General features: G+C 38.8%; 2 protein-coding genes across 3 annotated transcripts in view; one reads left to right on the top strand and one right to left on the bottom strand.

Annotated features, from left to right (window-relative positions):
• Window positions 1-16,522, top strand: part of LOC143423259 (uncharacterized) — a 65,116-nt gene extending 48,594 nt beyond the window's left edge. The window contains exons 2-5 of the mRNA XM_076894461.1: window positions 2,817-2,936; window positions 8,909-10,846; window positions 15,330-15,528; window positions 16,436-16,522. Coding sequence (XP_076750576.1) covers window positions 2,819-2,936; window positions 8,909-10,846; window positions 15,330-15,528; window positions 16,436-16,484 — 2,304 coding nt within the window. The 5' untranslated portion in view covers window positions 2,817-2,818 and the 3' untranslated portion in view covers window positions 16,485-16,522. The remainder of the gene's footprint in view (window positions 1-2,816; window positions 2,937-8,908; window positions 10,847-15,329; window positions 15,529-16,435) is intronic.
• A 201-nt stretch (window positions 16,523-16,723) lies between these two features.
• Window positions 16,724-21,362, bottom strand: part of LOC143423255 (uncharacterized) — a 56,183-nt gene continuing 51,544 nt past the window's right edge. The window contains exons 4-6 of one of the 2 annotated variants that reach the window (XM_076894447.1): window positions 20,684-21,246; window positions 17,914-18,101; window positions 16,724-17,139 (exon numbers count right to left, since the gene is read on the bottom strand). In XM_076894447.1, the coding sequence (XP_076750562.1) occupies window positions 17,044-17,139; window positions 17,914-18,101; window positions 20,684-21,246 (847 nt within the window). In that variant the 3' untranslated portion in view covers window positions 16,724-17,043. The remainder of the gene's footprint in view (window positions 17,140-17,913; window positions 18,102-20,683; window positions 21,247-21,362) is intronic. The other variant, XM_076894448.1, reaches the window with a different exon arrangement.

The raw sequence follows: 21,362 nt of genomic DNA, 5'->3' as shown, positions 1-21,362 counted from the left end.
TACGGGGACCGTTAAAGCAGAAGCTATTATATTATACTTGCGAGTCCAGGGGTTTCGAGGAGCGCGAGCTGGCTAAATTACGGTTTCTATGCGGAGAAGATGAACGGTAACGCCTCCGTGAGGATCTGACGGAGAGTCGCCGCAGGATTCAGCGATGATTCCGTTGACGAGAAAAGGACGGACTTATCGTCGACAGTTGCTTACAACGGTACCTACACTGGCAACGGAAAATTTCCTCGAGATGGCTCGCCTTCTTTTCCCTTTTTTTCCCTTCGTCGCTGATTCGAGACGACTCCCGCGCTTAACGTCGCTGGCGGAGACTTCGACGCACGCATCGCGCGGTCTTTAACGTCGCTGGCGCGAGAATAGCCGCGCGGAGACTTCAACGCCCGCATCGCGCGGTCTTTAACGTCGCTGGCGCGAGAATAGCCGAGCGGAGACTTCGACGCACGCAATACGAGGTGTTCCAGGAGTGACTCGTGCGTCGCTACGCGGAGCATTGTGTTAGCAATGTTTGTTGTCGTACAGCTTCTTGGAGGTTTACACGTACACGTGTGTACTTGTGTGTATATATATCAATTGATGATCGTAAGTGAGAATGGGAATAGAAATTTTAGTTTTAGATAGTTATTTCTAAAATTAGTTAAAATATAAATGGGTCTTTGTGCATATGTTTTTATTTGAGAATAATTATTGTTATTGATTAATAGTGATATAAGATATTTTAATTCTATAAAAATAATAGAAATTAGTAATTTGTGCATTATAAAGAATTAGTGTATTGTACAAGATGAGCAGAAACACGTAAAGATTGTTTTCTAGATACATTTTTACGATATTTATATCTAATGAATTGCTTGGTAATCTAGAGTGTCTTGTAATTCTGTGTCTTGTAATTAGAGTGAATTTGTAATTCATTTTATTTTGTTATTCCTTTAATAATACTTAATTTTGTCGTATAGCTTTGATATTACAATTAATATCTGTTGATTAACTTTCATGTTGCTCACGTATTACATTTATTCGTATTATCGCAACATTTGTTAAACTCGTATATGTCTATTTCAAATATTAGATACGTACTTTACTTTATAACATCTCCATTAAATATCCTTCGAGTTAAACAAGCTACTTGACTTTAAGTAATTAATGATATTAATCTTTAAAATTGCGTATAGTTATTTTTGTCATAAATCAATGCAACAGCCAAGGCTACACGTTTCATTCATCGTCCTTGATATTTATTATGGCACATCCGCATTCAAGAATAAGAGACGTGTAATTAATACGCACAGATTAATCTTTTAATATTATGTACAAGAAGACAACAAGGAGACACATGTCGACAGAAATAAAATAAGAAGCTAATAAACGATTCAAGATTATACACCAATAATTCTTCATCTCTTATATTATACTTTACTACCATGTAAAAAATTAAGTTTTATATATTTTTTACAACAAAGCAAGGAAACAAAATTTTACGAACATTCGACTAAATTAAATAATGTATGAAAATAATCAAAGTATCAATATCTTCATATGTCTTAATTCCTAAATAATTTTATTAATTTTCAACGAATTTAAAAAAATCATTTTTTCCACGCCCACTTTCTCACACTCGTCGCTAAGTATTATTTCACAAATAGCAGAAAATATTCGTACCAAACCCACGCTTGTGTTCTCACCTTTCCCCACGTGAGTTACAAATCGCAAATTTTTCAACGTTAACAGCCAACGTTTCAAGCCAACAGAAGATCCGTGTCACTCTGAAATTCATCGATCTTCACGTAAGCGCAACGAAAACGATCACTGGATCCCTTCTCGATGATCGAGCGCAACAGCAAACCCGTTAAACGACAAGCTAGCAGTTTACAACATCCTCCATTCTTCGTCAAGGTTTATACGTTGTTCGATTACACGAGTTGCTCGTTTTTTTTTTCCTTTTTTATACCGTGCACAGTATCAGGAACAAGTGCAATCGCGAGGTAGAAGGGAAGGGCCTCGGTTCACCGATCGCAGCGGAAACTGTCGCCGTTCGTTCGCGCGAAATCCATTCACCGTAAGTGGAACCGTTTCACTTTTATGGATTTTATGAATTTCCTATCGCGATCGACCGTGGTTTGTCGTCGACTCGCATTTTTTTACCTTGTTTCTCTTTTTTTTTCGTAAGAGGCCCAGTTCGCGACAATTAAAGTCGATTTTGTAACAGCAATTTCACCTTAATTCAATGTGAACTTTTTGCGCGACAGATACCCAGCTGTGACAGAGTCGTTTCTTCTTATCGACATTGCGTCTGTAAATTTATAAAGTGTGTCGATAGGAAAATCGAATAAGTTTCATTATAGTTAATTAAGAAACTCTCAGGTAGCAAAAATAGAAAAGTGGAACACGAGGATGTATGTATACAAGTGTAAAAATAGTAGCGTTAATTGAATGTTAATCTTATAATGATTGTGTTAATTTGGGGTTCGAAAGAGAAATACTTCCTAGTTGTACCCTCGCAAGTAGTTCTAATTAGGATTCATACTTGGTCCATAAAAGTTGTTCGACTTTCAATGTTCTGTAAAAAAACACAGCAAAAGGTATTCACCATTCTAAATAATCCCATAGGATTAGAACTCTCGATTTCAATTGCGATATTCTAAATATTTAAAATTGCAAAACTTTCGCGCTACATTTAAGTTCTATAGTCTTTGTGCTTTTACAGAGCTACGATAAGCGTATTTAAAAAATTATATTTTGTTTGTAATAGCGAAAAATGACGAACAATGTGATAATTAGGTACATAATAGGGGTTTCATTGACTGTTTCAGAAATGCGTTGGTTTCGTGGCCACGCCGAGGCGCCGAGACTTTTGAGCCTGAGTCCTCTTCAAGCCGATGAAGACCTTGACGGAGCATCTTACCACTTTCATGCTGCGTCTCAATACAGAGGTAAGAATCGTGAGAAACCACTGATACGATTACGGTACTGTTAAAAAGCCAGGATGTGACGCGAACTTTCGTAACCCAAATTGTAATTATCCAGACGCTAATTAGCGGCTGATTATACATATTCCGAAATCGAACTTTCCTCAAATACGAGTATAATTCGTCGAATCAATTACAATATCCAGTTCGTATAGCACAATAATCGAGAGCAATATCGATTATTTCTATTAAATTAATTTCCTTTGTTTTCTTCAATTAGTTCTCATGAGTAACATCTTAGTTTATACTCTATAACTTCAAAGTTCTGGGATATAAAGATATATGCCACGTGTCGATTGATCGACAAGTGTTCGATCTCCAAAATCATTGACTTCAAGGCTCACCTCATATTTCACCACAAAATTTATGTTACTGTCGAATATCTATTTTATTTTGCAATTCATTTCATATCGTTCGATGCACTGCTTTCCATGTAAGTCACTATATCAGCTCCTTAATATTTCCAACATTGAGGGTCAATTTCACCCTTTAAATCTTGACCGTTGACAATAAAAAAACACATGTTTAACATTTTCAATTACTCTACTAAATTTCAATACAATAGCTATTAAGTAACACAAAAGTTGATTTATCAGTAAATTCTATCTGTGAGATTAAAATTTTAATGAACGCTTGATTAATTGAACTTTTACTAAATCCTTGTGCTCAAGCTTGTGTCCTGATAAACTCGTTCACTATCATTTATTCATTTACCATTTGTCATATCGTCTTCTGACATTGTACGGCAATATTCACTATCTAACACACGATTGTGCAACACCATTGGCGCATTCCGCACAAATTACATTCACTCCATCGAGATTTCATCGCAACCACGATTACTACCACTCAAGGTTGTACCACGCGAACATTCGTGCAGCTGATTAAAAAAAGAGAAGTCTCGTTGTTTCATAAATTTACCTCGTTTAGTCCACTGAATGATGCTAGCAGTCGCGCTCCCGCGGCGATTCTTCCCGAAATTTCTCCGTCGATGCTCGTCTCGCGTGTCGTTTCGTTAAAGTCGCGTTTCGAAAGCGAGGAAACTTTGCACAGCCTCGTTGCCTCCGTGAGAGCCTCTTTAGAATCTTTTTATGAACGTAGCTCCTCCGCTCGTTTATGAAAGAGGAGAGATTCTCATCGTTCGCCACGATCAACAGCGGTAACGCGCGTTAAACTCGCATGCCACGCACCGGAACACGCGTTAGCTCGCTTCATAATCAGATTCTTGTTGGAAAATGATCGTGTCGCACGAATGTTCAGGCTTGTTAATATTTACACATATTACGTTGCAGTTTTTGCACATTAAAACGGCTAATTGAGATTAATTGGTTCGTTCTAACAAATTCCTGAGAAATTGCTAATTTTATTAGATTTACTACTGACAAGTATATATGACTGATCGCAATTTTTTAACTGAACGATATTACGATATTCAAAAGAAGCACATCGATAATTTAACAATTCTTTAATAAAAGTAGAGATATTTTTTGAATGAAACACTTCTAAAATCATTCCTTAATATTAAAAATCTATGTAAATCTAGTGGACGTTGCATAGTGATCTTAAGCATAAAATTTGCTACGTTTGACGTGAAAAAATGTCAAGTATTTTTCTATTAACGTCTGAATTTTTCTCGAATAAAACCGAGCTGTGGTTATCGAAGGCGCGGCGTACTTAGCGAAATTAGAGAAACCACGTTGTTAACAATGCGCGACAAATATTGCAAAATAACGACGGGATTAGTAGATGCGTTCCCTCGGGACAGACGAGCCTAGTGTTCTTCCGGCGAGCGACGGCGGAGCTGCTAATTCGAGTGTATATTTACGTAGCCGACGAATGGACACCCTCGCAGGAAAACCGCGGCGTTAGTCAGCGCGCTTCTATGAACGACTGTGACAACATCAGCGTTGCGGTTTTTTGGCGCGAAACACAGCGTTAAATGGCAGGAAGCGTTGACCCGCCGCTATTTTTTCACCGATTCCACTAAATGCTCTAATTCCTGTGTAATCGCTCAGCCGCATTAACGATAACGACAGTAACGGGGGATTTGCTCAGAAAATTCTCTTCCACTTGCGATATTTGTATTACGTTCCGTGTTAGAACGAAAGCGAAATAACGATGCGCAATAAAACGTCTCATTTACGCCGTTAACATTTTTTACGATAAGACAAACTTTACTCCGCAGCTGAGATTTTGTGGATCAGTTGCATTTTGGGATTATTACAAAAGAACAGGAATTGCCTTCTGCTGCGGTGAGGAAGAATAGTTAAACCTACTATTAAAAAGGAAATAAATATGTGTACATGCTGAATATTGAAATACAATAAAATTATGTAGAGTAATATATAAATACGTGAAGTGAATAATAATGAAGTATAATATTTCATTTAACATAGTATTTCAAAAGTCAAATAAAAGTAGAGACATATAGAATGTACAATTAATGAAATTTATCTTGCACACGATGAATAGAAATTACTTTTGTAGTCTATAGAATAGTATTTCTGCAATTTATGTAATTGCGAGATAAATAACATTTTTTTTTTTTTGCTCGAGCAAATTGTCTCGTTTTCACGTCGTTTCGTGTATCGACGCAGCTTTCTACGGCGTTACAACTTTTTCTTGGCTGAACACAAGAAACGAAACGATCGTATCTTGCGAAGTCACCTCGCATACATTAGGCAAAAAGTTCGTGGCATTACTGACCAACATCAACTCTGCGACGTTACGTAGATAGACGTTAACGGGTTTCTCGGTGGCAAAAACCTGCGGTGGTTAAAGATTTCATAATAGCGCGTCGTTAACGGGCGAGGAAACGGCGAATCATTTAAAATACTGTTTGAAAAGACGCTGGAAAAATGCTGCGGTGCGGAGTCACGCTCCTCTAGCGTTGTGCAACGCGAAATACGGATGATTACGGTCGTGTTTGTCGTCATTTGCGTTCATTTTCCATGAAAAGCGTGGCTCTCGATTGCGCGTGAAGCAATTAATATTTCTGACCTATTTTAGTCACGTTAAACGCTGCTCTTATAAATTCTCAATTAAGTTATTTATAGGATACTACTCTTTCTTGAAATATCTTTTACAGGTATATTAATTTCTCTTCCTGTTTGTTCAAGTAATTGTTATGAATTATTATATTAAATATAGAGTTTCTTACTCTGATATTTTTCTATAAGAATATAAAATTCAGTTAAGTATCCAGTTATCTTAAATATATGCGTGTATAATTAAAATTCGAATTAACCATTAAATTTCATGCTCGTGTTATAATTTCGTAGCTTGAATTGCATCGAGTTATTACGTATCAGGAAATGAAGTTACAAATAATGCAAAAATTAGAATAAAAGCGTGAATTATTTCGTTTTAACTCTTGTTCTAACGTTTCATTTTCCGCCATTATTACTGCATTGGCGAAGGATTAACATGCTCTATAAAATTTCATATTTTATCGTCTATAATTTCTGCGTTATCATTTCTCATTTTGCAATCATTATGCATCCTCGATGTTGCCAAATAGGAAGTAAGTCTCGTTCTAATAAAATCAGCGTCGAGTGAAATCGTCCTTCTTCACCGACTCTTACCTTTTCTGACAGTTCGTCATGTTACATTTACCGCAAAATCGATCCTTTCTTCTTTACCGCGAAACGCTTTCTTCAATCCCCCTTCAAAGGTCTATTTACCGTGCAACTTCTGGCTCCACTCTCTATCATTATCGTCGATACTCGAGAAATATATAGACATCCCGTAGAGCAATGCTTCCTGCAATTCGTTAAACTCGCTCCGACATTTCATTACGACGGAGGAGTTTACTGCTTCGAGTATTCGTGCAATTAAATTCATATCGCCAAATTATTCCTTGCTGCCTGCGCCGCGATTATGCTATTTTTTGCTAAAACTTTTATCTTAAATTCTTTCTTCTGTGGATATGAAAATTCGAAGCGCGTTAGATTGTATAATCTCTTAATTTTTTTTGAGTGAAAATGAACATAAGTTTGTTTGCATGCCTCCAGATTTGAAAATTTAATTACTTGATGCTCCTCAAACCCTTGATACTTCTTAATAATTTTATTTTTATGACTCTGTACTTGAAAATTTCCTTATTTGACTGTCTTCATAATTTCGATACTCTGAAGTTATTATTAAATACTCTGCACTAAAGAAATCTTTCTAGATATTTCTATAAATATTCTCTAAACACTATAACGTGTACTTTTCTTCACAAAATTCTGCACATTCTACGCATTACAACTTTCCATAAAAATACAAGTATAATCATAATCCATTCGTTCCACAAGACATAGCTCGATACTTAAGTTCTTCTCACGAAAGGTACGCCTGCAATTAAGCAAGGAACACCTCGTTCCTCTTATCTCAAAGCAATTCACACACCAAAAAGCAACCACCACTTCCGATTCGCTTAACTCTCAGTCACTACTTCCGCGATCACCGCACCGTTCCTTCGCTTCGCGCTCCCATCTATCGCTCGAGAGAACCGCTCATGCGAATTGCTCATACGGGATGTCCTTCCTGCCTTCCACGTATCCTGCGCCAACACCACCATCTCGAGCCTCCGCTGTAACTCATATAATGTCGTGCCCCGCGGAAGACGATCATTTTCCTCGCGGCTGTCACTGCCAGACAAAGTCTCGACCCGAGACGCGTCTCGTGCTCGTCGTGTGAAGACCGATCGTCCCATTCGCGTGATGACCAACGATTTGCGCGACAGGCTGCTCTACGAGGACCGCGTCGGCCTCCACCATTTGTTAAAATGTAATTTGCGTTTATTTCTCGTTTCTTCGGGGTTCGCCGGTTTTTCTCTGCTGACTTCTTTCTTCCAAGCGTGTTTCTCGGTTTTTTTTCTTCGAGTGAGAATGTAAATCATTGGTGGAAGGGATGTGAAGTTCTGTACTTGTGTAATGTTTCATTACTTTGAGTTTAATTTGTTATGCTCAGTGTTAGTGTTGCTTGACAGTGTTGATGGTTCTTGTTACGCGACAGACGAGTGGATAAAAATAATTGAATAATTATAAATAATATAGTTGGTTTGACAAATTTTTTGCATTAATTCTTTTGTGGTTTCTGTAGAAACATTCATTCAGTTATTGCAATGAAATCATGGTGTTTAGTAAATATGTCTTCTTTTTTCGATAAGTATGTTCATTCGTTCAACAGTCACATGTGTTCTGCACGTGCAAATACACTCATCGTACAAAGTCGAAAGATCAGAAGTTTTAGAAGAAAATTAGCCAAGTAGTGACGAAATGGAAGTGTAAACAGCATTGATAATTATTTCAGTGCATATTGTGAATATAGTAAAAACAAAAGAAGCAATTCTGAACAATTTTGTTTGACAAGACTGTCCATCATCTATCGTAATCATTACAGATTAATTGAAGGCTGACTGATTATTCGTTCGTGCTTCCAATTTTTAAATAAAAATGAGAATCACGCTAACATTTACAAATTCATTATTTTCAATCTAATTGAGATAAAATTTTGTAGAAATATAAATTAGTCAAGATAGGGCAATTTATATTTTACAAAAACGATTAGTAATTGTAAAATATTAAATATGAAGAAATTACTATCCAAGACTCACTTCAATGGTAAAGAAATTAATGACGAACAAGAAAAACGATGAGAATCCACTTTCTGTCATTACAAAGTTCCCAAGCCAACGCTATCATTAACTCGAAAGAAACACGCGCTACGTGATATTAATCCCTCAGAACCAAACTTAAAAAACATGACACGAGAAGAAAAAATAGATTTTGAAGATTCTCACTCGAATTATTTGAAACTACAGAATATTAAAAACTTGGTTCCATTTTCTACTTTCTAACACCTAAACTACACTCTCGACCATCTCTTCCTCGACGTGAAAATGTCGATCTCTAGCCAAACACTTGCTACATACGTTCGTACCTTCGCAGACATGTCTCCAGTTCGATGGGCTCGCCGGAAGTCGTCGAGCTCCGAGTCGGAACGTAACTGTTACAACGTGCAGACGTCGCAAGTGACCACCGAGCGGAGTTCCACCAAGAAGAACAAGAAGAGGATCCAAGAGGAGCGTCGCAGGATCTGCGAGAAGCGGAACCCTCTGCTGGACCGCGTGAAAAACACCAGACTGAGCTTCTTCAAGGACCGCGATTCGGACGACGAGGACCAGGAGGAGGAGGAAGACCCAGAGAAGCTGCAGTTCCATTCCATGTGCGAGTTGAACCAGCGCGGCCTGACGAGGAACGAGTTCCGCAGGTCTGTCTGCGAGACAGATTTAAAGGAGATCATCGAAGAGCAGAAGATCCAAGCGAGAAGAAAAAGGCGTTCAAAATCGCAGAGCAGATTGCCTCACAGAAAAAATCACGAGGAACGCTTCTCTTTTCTGGGCTTTCGACCAACGAGCGAGCAAAAGGCAGCGACATTGCCCAAGGACATCATCGAGGAAAGCGGAAGCCAGCAAAATCGTAGGTGGAAGAAGAGCAAGGAGTTCGTTCGAGACCATCAAACCTCCACGAAACGACCAGTAGACAACGACTTGGACGTTTCCACCAGCGCTGAGGACCCATCGTTCAAAGATGGCTCTCAGTTCGACAGTATAACACCATCCAGCTGTTTGGCTGCGAAATTCAGAGCAATGCAGGACAGGTACCTGAAGAGCTCCACCAGCAAGCTGATCGCGAAGATATACAAGAAGGAGGGCAAGGACAAGGAAAGGAAACGACTGAGGAGCTTCTCGTATGGAACTCTGCCTGGTCTCGAGGAGCTCAGAACGAACCCACTGTACGAGGAACAGGATCAGGACGACAACGATTCTGGGATCCTGGACAACGACTCCGCAACCAGCTCTCTGCTCGACGACAGATGCAGCAGCAGTGCTTCTGGTTTATTGAACGGACCCAGCGACTCGTCCTTGCACTCTCCCCCTCAGCTACCACCAAGGAAGCCTTCCTCTACTATCGTGGACGTGGAGAGGACCGTCAGGCTGTTCTCCAGTCTGGACATCTACTGCGGAAGGAACGAGGGCAAAGGATGCAGGAAGGACGTGGCCAGACTGAACGCTCTCGAGGATACTTCAAGCCAGATCTGTCAGGCGGCGAACAGCGAGCTGATCGATCGACAGGATCACGAGAGTTCCAAGTCTCCTGAGGGGAAGGACGCCATCGAGAGGTTCGATAGTAAAGACTCGCCAGAGAGTTACCAAGGCAACAAGCTACCTGTCATCAGAAATAGATCGTACGCCACGGAAACCATGGTCGTGAAGCTTCCCAGGAAGAGTTCCGACCAGTGTCTGGGGATCTTCATCGCGAAAACAGCTGAGTCTAGTCCAGGATATCTGGTAGCGCACGTGGTACCCAATGGTTTGGCTGATAAAGAAGGCACCTTGAGGATAGGCGATGAGATTTTGATAGTTAATGGGAAGAGACTGCGAGGTCTGAGCATGGCGGAGGCTAGGAAGATTCTTGGAAGCGGAAGTGGGCCTGGAGACGTTGACATCGTAGTCTCCAGGTACTCTGCTTTGGACCAATCACCGAAAAAGCTGCGGGAGAGCAGCGTCGATTATGAGAACGTTCATATGGAGAACGGCCATGGCGTTATCACTGACAACTCGCCTAGATCGCACTTCAGGAAACATCACACTAAGCATCATCGCGACAGGAAGAGCGAGTGCAACAGGTCTACTGGCTCGGACAAAACGATCGTCAGCGTGGATAATAGTGGATCGCAAAACGTTTCGAATTTCTGCACGTTACCCAGAAGGCCTAGGAGCACCGTTTCGACCTTTATGACGGTCGTCTTTCAGAAAGGTCCTGGGAAGAAATCGCTAGGGTTCACCATCGTGGGTGGAAGCGACAGTCCTAAAGGAAGCATCGGTGAGTAATTTTTTTTTTCGTTCTAATTTGTGCAAAGATTATTTGCAACACATATGTGTTCCTTTACGTTGCATCGTTCTTATGTGATTTGGAGGCTTTGCGTTTGGATTTTGCTTTTTTATCGTTATCGAAGGAAGTACAGTGTCATTTATTCTTCAGTCATTTCGATATATTAGAAAATGAATCGTTGGTTAAACTTCCGTTTTATCAAATTATGCGTTTCCAATTTTATATTAATTTACGTTGGCTTTTTCAATAAATTCGCGAAGGCGTTTGCATATGCAACAATACAAGGAACCTTAAAAATTACACAAAAGAAATGTTCACTGCTCAAAGTAGTCCTTTCTATGCATAATGGGATAGAAAAGGAAATAACACGAAAATTCCTGCATTTAGAAGGGGTGAGGGGAACAAATAATGTATTCAAAAGGGTTTACGGTACAAAAAAGTTCAGAAACATCAATATTTTTACTACGTAAATAGTTAACGTTATCAAGGAGCTGGCAAGGGTTAATCTATCTAAGATTTATACACACTAACGAAAATGGTAGCTACGAGATGAGAACGTTTGGATTTGTCGAGAGTTTCTATTGGTTAGGTAATATGGATAATTATAACTGTATTTCTTGTTTATGTTTCCACTTACGTGTTTCACAGTAATTATAAAAGTGTTTACATTGTTATCTAGTTTAAATAAATTAATCTATGGTACGGTACGTGTTGGTTATAAAATGGTTAACAGTCATAGATGTGTTCTTTTGGTACAAATGGTTATAATTATATAAACTTGATATACTAATATGTGTGTCTGGTATGTGGCATTTGTTTGTGTAAATTCATGCTCGATAGAGGCTAATTATAATATCGACTGTACGACTATTTTCGTTGATACACTATCTTAAAATTCGAAAGCAGCAATGATGCTTAGAAATTGTTATCTATTATGCAAGGCAACGTTGTTACTACTCGTTGTTTAATACTATCTCACGAACGATAAAATTAATTAACGATTAATCGAAAACTATATATGGAGTAATATCTCTATTCTAATATTCTATCAGAAATTAAGATTGCTACATAAATAGTTGGCTTACAATTGTTTGTTTAAAAATGTCTCAGTTTTAACGTTGTAAATATTATAAAAGCGTTATAAATTCTGCTTTGTTTTTAACGTGATTAAATTGTTCGAAGACTCCCTTAAAATCAGCACTTGCTAAAAATGTCAGAAACTCTTACTGGTATTATTTTAACTACGTTAAAAATGTTTGAGTTTTAATATTTCTAATCTATCATATAACATCGGTATAAACTGGCAGTGTGTAATCGGTTGAAACTTAAAACTTCGAGTGTGTCTCGAACTTCAGATGCAATTAAATATATAAAAACTTTCTAGTTTTCGATTATTAACTTCAGATTTCTAACTAAATATTCTGAATGTCGCGATTAAGCTTTTTAAATATTTGAAAACTTTAATATACGTTTATTTTCTACGATCGTCAAAAATTTCAAAAAGTAAGTAACGCTTTAAACCTCCAATTTTTAACAACACCATATGATTCATATTAAATCATTCTCTAACTCTTTAAAACATCCCATATATTGTTAACACTTGTTTTTATCACTTGCCAACATTTTCTCCTAACAAATTCGTCCCTGTAGCAAGAAATTACTAACAATCACTTATTTTAACCCTTTCGTATGACCTCATATGTGAATCACATTAGATTTATTATTTATTAGTACAACACTTTAAGAATCAATCTATGAAACACAAATGATTATCCAACAGTAGCACAAAAAAAACTTTCAATGCTACAAAAACTATATTAATATCTATTAAAATTAAGTAAAAATTAAAAAAGATGAAAAATACACAATTAGCTTCCCAGTAGTCCATTTTCTTTAATCGAAAGGGTTAAAAACTCTACTTTCTTGCCTTTAACACGTTGACTACCACACCGAAATCACACGTTTCACTCAGAACGCCACGAATAAAAATGAATCTTTCATTCTCAATCTAATAAAAATCATAACTGTTCAACAATGCACATTTTACTTTAAAGCAATTTCTAATTAGCTATAATGTTGAAAATCCATTAACTGTTAATTTTCATTCAACATTTACAATTATAAGTAGTTGATGCGATCACTGACGACCACCATAGCGTCCAACGTGTTAACAAATGCCTCAATCTTTAATCACTACCCAATTAACTACCAAACAAAGCCAACGCTTCAAAAATCCACCTCTCTCCTAACATCTCTTCAAAAGCTAATAAACTTTCCAATAACAATCGAGTATTCTCCACTAAAATAGTTGTAATATGATACAACAACCTTTTCAATAAGAATCAAAAATTCTTCACTAAAACTGTTGCGTCTAACGTAATAATATATATAAAATGGCCTCGTAAAAACCACGAAGAGCATCTGCTGCGATTCTCTTCGAACTCATTCCCCAAGTTTAGCGACGAAAATATTCGTAGGACGATCGCGAACGATCGAGGTCTCGCGATGGCCGCTTAGCGTCCGATCTGGACGCGCAGCTCCAGCTCTCGGGGTGGCTCGTTCGAGCGAACCAGCAGAAATAGCCGCGGATCGGCCGCTACTTAGAAATACCGTCGATTTCCTGCCATAACGTTTACGCGGCCCCTCGACCGACATACGCGTCCGCTCGTCGATAAATTGCCTCCGCGTGTATACAAGCGGTCCGCAGTTTTACGCGGTCGTTACATGGCGGACGCGGTCCATCCAGCTCGTGGTACCAGCGGTCGGAAGTGTCGAGGGGTGCAGGCGGGTGCTCGCGCGAGCTTCGAGTTGTTTTACATTCGTGTAAAATGAGCCGCGTACAGGGTACCGCGGTTCGCTTCTCGAACGAGCAAGAAAATTGCCGAGCTGCGAGCTGCCTCGAGGTAGTCCCACTTGGGGAGGTTTTGGATCAAGCGGTTCGAAACGTTCCACCCTGTATCTGGGTGTTCTGACGTTCGAAGAGAAATTGTGGACGTTGCCAGTGCCACTGAATCAATAGTATTTCTACCTAGTATATGTTTTGGAAAAGATACTAGATAATTAATCTGAGAGCCATTATAAGTAAATGAAGGACGATTAAGTAATGACAGTAATTTGATTGGATGATTTAACACTTTTTGAGTTATATTCGTGGATAGATGAATGTTTCGTAGAATATTTTTATGGATATAGACATCGAAAAGATATTTATAATACGTGTTATAGTTGTGTTGGAATTGAATTGAAAATGGATAAAACAGTAATGTTGAAATTTTTGTTTAGTACAATATAATTCTTTATGAATCTTGTCACAGTGGTTTTAATATAAAAGACAGCAAAGCATCGCAATGTAAACTGTTTCTTTTTATTTGCTTAAGAAGAAGTAACTAAACTTTTTCAAGTGAAGAACAATTGTACTTTTAACAACGCAAGTCGCGTATTTAATATGAACAAATGAGACAGTGGCACTTGCAACAAACTTTCTTTTAACCATCGTATAGATTTACCAATTCGATAACTGATTAGCTGAATTAATTCGATTAATCGCGTGGCAATATGGGACAGGATGTATACTTCCTGAAACATGATTTTTAGAAGGTGTTGGATGAAAATGCAGAATTTCGTTGCTCAAATTTGTATTCAATAGAGTATATAGCAAAAGGAAACGGGGATACCTTTCCCTTTTAAAATACAATCTTCGTTCAAGAGTATCAAATGCGGTAATTGGTTGCTCAAATTTGTACTCAATAGGATTTATAATGCGAAAGGGTGAGTTAGCGATCCCAACGGCAACGAGTGCTCGCGAGTACTCCACTGAGTTCAAGAGAGTTCAAGTCGCGACCGCTTTGAGCAAGTTTTGGACTCTTCTTACGTGCGCGAAATCTAAATTTCTCCGTTCGAAATCAAACCCTAGACGTTCTTTACGGGCTAAAGATTGTTTTCGTTGGTACTACATCGCAATGGCTAGTTCAGATCTAGAAACATACCTTCAGAAATAATTTGAAACCAATTTTCTAAGCGATTTTAATTTCTAAATAAAATTCCTAGGCTTGGTTTCCAAAATATTTCGAAACAGTTCGAGGATCGTCTCAAAAATAATTGCTTCGAGACTATTCAGAAACAATACGCAAGAAAAACCTTTCACTGGACGCTTGTCACTTCCGCTAACGTAATTTAAATTTCGTACGTCTACGTAAAAAGTATTGTTTTAGAAATATTTCGAAACAATTCCTCCAAGAAAGTGTTTCTAGATCGAGACACCGAGTTTTCGAACTTTCGTCTGTAAAACCTACTTCTTAAGATTATTGAATTTCATTCAATCGTCCATGTTTGTCCAGAAACATTCTATCGTCTGCGAGCGAACAATTCAAAAGGTGATCGCGTTCGAAGGATCTTTCTTGAGAATAGCTGTTTTTTTTTTCGTTTCATTTAATCGTTGTTTGTTTCTTAACGGATCGCGTATGTCTTTTTGCAGGTATCTTTATAAAATCGGTGTTGCCAGGAGGGCAAGCCGCGGAAGATGGCCGTTTGCGCGCAGGCGACGAGATTTTGGCGGTGAATGGCCACGTCTGTCACGACTTGACCCATAGAAAGGCCGTTCAGCTATTCCGCAATATAAAAACTGGACCGGTTGCCTTGCACCTTTGTAGACGCGTCAAAAATAAGGAACTACAGTGAGTACGGCAGTGTTGCACTGTTAACTATAGCTTACTACGATTATTATCGGTATTTGTTAGAGTTAACATTAGTTGATCCTGTTAAAGTGGAGAAAAGAAAGGGTACATTGAGAGGATACCCGTTCGAAGGGTTCAAAAATGGTAATCGTTTGGAATTTTTTTCTTCTACGTTCGAAATTTTCATGACTGAGATCGTATCGGTACAATTTCCATACTTAAATATTCTCAGAAGTTGTTTCAAGAGTGTACTCAATACATATTCATATTAATAATAAATAAAAAATGGCGGAATCTTTTTTTAATTCCATTCGAACGCTTACCCTCTCTTTAACACGGCTCGTTGTTAACACATTTTATGGTTTAGTGTAAATTGTGCCGATTGTGTAAAAGAAGGGATCTTTTGGAGAAATTGATACTTTTAATTTTCAAGTATATAATGATTTATCGATGAAGCACTAACTTTGAAACTATGTTTTAGTATTGAATACAAAGATTTTCAGATTGCATTATTGAATACAAAGATTTCTAGATTGCATTTTGCAGAATGCAATCTGGAACGTCCTGTTATTCTTCAGTTTCAATTCATGCCGATTTTTCTACAAGTATTACAATTTAATTTTTGACTTGAAGTGCAACCTAATTTTCAGATAAGGAACACGTAACATTTAAATTATGCCTTTTGGAGCACAATCTTTAAAATTAAGGTTTTACGTACACTTTCAAAATACTTCAGTTTCTTTTTTAAATATGTGCTTCGATAAATATTTTAATAATACGTGACTGTACTGCGACCCTTCCTTTGGACAACCAGCACGATATGCACTGTCTACAAAGTTACTTAAAAAAGTTACAATGTACAAGATTAAAAATAGAATTTTAAATAATTTCTGGCGTTACATTTCAGATCGACGAAGGCTAAGTCGTGCGCAGACCTCCTGCTCGTCGACGCGTGAAGAGAGACTGTACAAGAAGTTTGTAAAAAAAGAAAAGAAAAGACAACGAAGAGAACGCTTCGTGAATCGCTGTAAAAATAACTTCATGACACTGTACATATTGTAAATTTGTAAAATTTCTTGGAAATAAAATTATTAATTTAATAATCGCCCTGCAAAAATCGCGCCATCGGTCGTTGCACACCGTCGTTTCGCAGAAACCGATCGTTAAGCACCTTAAAATTACGACCTCTTTATTGTCCTCTATAATAATAATATTAATAATAATAATTAAAGAAAGAAAGATGAAACTGCATACAATGAATTCACGCCTCTATAATGAATCTATATAAAATCTTATACTCATAATAATATAATATAATAAAATAAAAATAATATAATAATAGTCAATAATATTAATAATAATAACCATTTCGTGAGAGATAAAATTTCATTGCTACGTCAGTGCGACGTCACCGCGGTGATAATAAATTAGTTAAAACAAACATCTCAAAGATCAAAGATTCGTTCTGATAGACTAGAATCCTAAAACTTCGTATGCAACGATTGGTTAGGTCGCTTAGAATTGAATCGAGAAGAGCACTTCCGGTGGGCAGACTCGTCCACGTTGCCTCCTTCTCAGCATGGCGCGGATTTTTGCGTGCTTTTCGGGTACCTGTAACAAACAGAACGTACTCTTATTCAAATTATACAATAAAAATGAATATTTTTACATATTTCTATGGTTCGTTTGAGCAATTCTTTAACACGTTGACGCTCACTTTGAATTCGATGATGGACGACAAAAGTAAATTTTTTTAATTAATTCATTCTTGGGAAGTTCGATGAACATTTCAAATTTACAGAATAAAATTACTATTTTTTCTAACAAATTTTTATAAAAATTGCCCGACGTTCCTGGCCGTCATTTGCGTCTGCAGTCTTAAGCATGAACGTCTATAGACGGCATTTACGTCAACGTGTTAATATCAGTATTCTCTTTGACACGATTTATTAACCCTTTGCACTCGAAAAAAAAATGTAACAGATTTTTTACAGTTACATAAACAAAGCTTTCCTAAATAGATTTAATTTGAAATTTGCTAACAGAATAAATGAAGTCATTACGATTTCTTCTTCTCTTTATGTTCTGAAATGAAAATTATTTGCATTGTCTGTATATATGAGTTTCCTACTGCAAAGGGTTAATATTACATGTAGTATTATAATAATACGAAGTACAAAATAAAATTATAAAAATTCGACTTCAAAGGTTTTAAATAATTTAATAAACAATATGCTATTGCCTTTGAATATATGAAAATACTATTATGCATTAATTTTGTGTTGAAAGTGATTCGATCTATTAATCTCATTAATGCTATATCTGTTTGGTATCGCAATTAACAATTTCAACGAGTGAAAAACAAATGAATAAAAATTAACTCACATTCTTCGCTGGGAAACAATTCCTAACCGTGATTACTAGTTTCGGTAGTATTACTTTTTGAAAATACCTGTGTCTCCTTGTGATTTCTAACTCAACAGGACCTTCCCTCACTGCTTTAAACAGTTCGATCACCTCTTGGTGTGTGTAACCACGCAGCACTTTTCCGTTCAAACTTAAAATTTCGTCGCCTGTAACAAAAATCGCAAGCATTCGGTGTTACTCGAGTATTTACAGCTAAAAACAAGCTATCCTGCAATTTCTTAAAATTTAAGCTTTCTCGTTGCAATAACTACCTAAGTCAACGGCAATACATTTAACTTACATAGGAAAAAAAGAGAAAAGACTTTCGATATACTTGATTACTAAATCAAGACAGACCTTTGCAACAATAGTTAAATTGTATTCGGTTTTAAACTTTTTCTGGTTTAAAGAAACCAATCCAGAGATTAGACCATCTTCAAATTCGTTTAACAATCGATAAATCGTTGTTGGAGGAAGGAAAGAAGAAAGAATGAATTTATTTCAGCTCGAATTCGAAACCGTTCGAACGTTTCTCGTCCTGGAACCGTTCAGAAGATGTATAGCCTTTTGGCAACAGCAGGAGGCGCATCGATCCTGTACTTATGCAACCGAAACGACCGGCGGCCCGTTATGCAAGCATGCGGCAGGGTGCAGTGGCACGAGGAAACCACGGACGTTCCCGTGCTCGTAAAAACCGTCCGGATCGGCTGAAACTCGAAACGTGTTGCGTGAAACCTGCCTGCACAACGTGTTGCCGCCTACCGCGGCCAAGAGCCTGGCAAAAATCGCGTAGGAGACGAGACGACGCGCGAAATTCGACTCGATTCCTCCTCTGAGAAGTCCTCGCTGCCATTTTTCATCGATCGAACGCTGATTTTCTTCCGTCTATCGAGAATATTCCTTTACGAGCGAATAATATGCACCGTTTACGATTTTTAACATGCTTTCGAGTTGTTTATAATATTTGAAGTTAATTAATTTGTAAAGTGATTTTCTTTGATATCGAGAGGCAGAACTTTTGATTTTTCGAAGCGGATTTTTATTAGATCTAAGTTAAAAATTTTTGTGGACTGTTTATCGATATTTGTTATACTTATTCTGTCTGTATCAGTAGGAAATAGAATATCTACGCGTTTTTCTTTTCTTTTGGTATTCATATCCAGGATACTCGCGAGGAATAACCACAATGACAGTAAGAAACGCAGAAAGACATCTAATACGTTCTACCTTCACCGCTTCACACTTTTCATTTACTATCTAATAATACATATGGTACTTTTACAATATCGTACAAATTCTTGGCAAAAAAATAAAGAAAATTAATTCAGAATTGACCAATTTGATGAAACACAATGTAATCCCTATCCAAACAGAATAGAAGCACAAAGGTAATCTGAGATAGAAACAAAATGGACCCTCGAATCCTAAATACAAACCAGCGAAGGACGAAGAGAAACAAAATCGCGGAGATCAAAATTATCCGCGGGACTGAATTATTCAGCATCGAGATCCCCGCGCGAAAGATCATTAAAACCACCGACAGAATCGGATCTCTGCTCGCGCGTAGCCACAAAACGAACGCGAACGCGGTACCCATTTAGCGGCCGCCATTGGCACCGAAGAAAGCGGGGAGAAAAGATCGCGTTGACAAAGCTGACGAGTTGGTCGTGGCAAGTCCAGTGGCATGCGAGGCGGTCACAAAGGAGCGGGAGAAGAAAGAGCGAGGGGACGCGGAGCGGACGCGGCGGTGGAAACGTGAAAGGGGGTGAGAGATGGGGATGTTTAGAAATGCGCGCTACGTCACTCGTTCGGATTAAAGATTCGAGATGTGTACGAGGCGTCCACGGCGTGAATGCACGAACCGGCCAGCAAGACGGCCGCGCTCTCGCGTACGTGACGCATCGACACGCTCGATCCGACGCCGTGATCCTGAAATAGCGAACTATGCCGATCCTTGCGCGAGGAATCCGCGATCGATTGCGTCACGCCATGCGGAGGAATGGTAACGCGGGAGATCGCGCGCCCGTAAAAGGGATAGAGAAACCCACCGTGGAGTCCTCCGGGAGAGATCGGGCCGAGAGAGGGCCAGCTCTCGCGCACGAACGATCGATCGACGCGTTCGAATCGGGCCGCTTTTTCTTACGATTTTAGAACTGGCCGTACGCTGGACGAGTCACTCGGGCTTTTTGCCCGGCGAAGATATATGGGGTGCGAAGATTCGTTGTCGTGTAACTTTCTTTTGGATTCTCCGAGGTTCAGCCGTGGACGGTGTTTCGAGGATGTAGAGTGTCAATTTTCGTCTTATTTCTGTAGATCCTGTTGCACGTTATGTTCTTACGGTTTTGTACGTTTCTATGTGTATATATGTGTGTGTGTAGTGGGATTTTGTATCCATTGGAACAAAATTGAGAAGAGTATTGAATTAATATATAATTAAAATATGGTCGTTATTACTGCTTTCTCAAATTAATTAAAGTATTTATTGCCAAAGGAACTATATCCCATCATCATTTTCCAAGAAGAATTATTTAAGCTATTCAAATTAATATCCATTATAACCATAAGTAAATATGATACTAATATTTTCCACGAATAGCTTCCAACAAATGAAAATTCGTACAGAAAACTTTTACTGACTTAACGAACTGAAACGAACCGCGGCTACATTCGATTCAGACCGGCAAAACAAACAGCAAAGTGGCACTGATTCAATCAGCGAGCAGGAACTTTTGAAATTAGTTCAGCCTACCTTGGAAGAGAGACTTGGAGACGTCAGCTTGGCCGCCAGGGAACACCCTCCTCACGAAGATGCCCATTTCACCGCGGGGGCTGTCTCTACCGCCCACGACGCTGAACCCGAGGCTGGGCTTGCCGTAGCCCTTCTCGAATTTGGCAACGTGCCTCGTCAAATAGTGCTGGGGCTCCGTGGTCGATTCCAGATTGCTCTCCGCGCCCTTCCGTCCCTTGGACAAACAGGAGAGCGGCAGAAAGTCCGGCCTCTTCGTCGACTGGACGCCGTCGTCCGCGTTCGGTTTGCTCGGCTGCTCCAATTGGACGCTCTGCTTCATCTCGCCGTCGATCAACGACAAATTGGAGAGATTGTTCGCGTTTTCCAGGTACTCGTACTCGCCGGCCAGGGTCGGCGGACTGACGTACACCTGCGGCACTGTCTCCTCGTAGGCGGTCATCAGCCGTATCTTGTTGCCCGTGAAGGACCTCAGGAACTCCTGCACCTCCTCCAGGCTCTCTAGCGTCTTCAAATCTTTGCCCTCGACCTCGACGATCTCGTCGCCAAGCCTTAGTCTTCCGTCTCTGTTGGCATTGCATTATTTCTTACTCGTTTGCTTTTATGCTGAATTGTACTGATTCGAGGAATTGATTTGGGTAGTTGTATAGTAAGATGATGTGAAATTTTGCTGGATTTTACA

This window comes from Xylocopa sonorina, chromosome 4 (assembly GCF_050948175.1).
Source record: "Xylocopa sonorina isolate GNS202 chromosome 4, iyXylSono1_principal, whole genome shotgun sequence".
NCBI classification, from domain to species: domain Eukaryota; kingdom Metazoa; phylum Arthropoda; class Insecta; order Hymenoptera; family Apidae; genus Xylocopa; species Xylocopa sonorina.
This window is presented reverse-complemented; position numbering and strand designations above follow the sequence as displayed.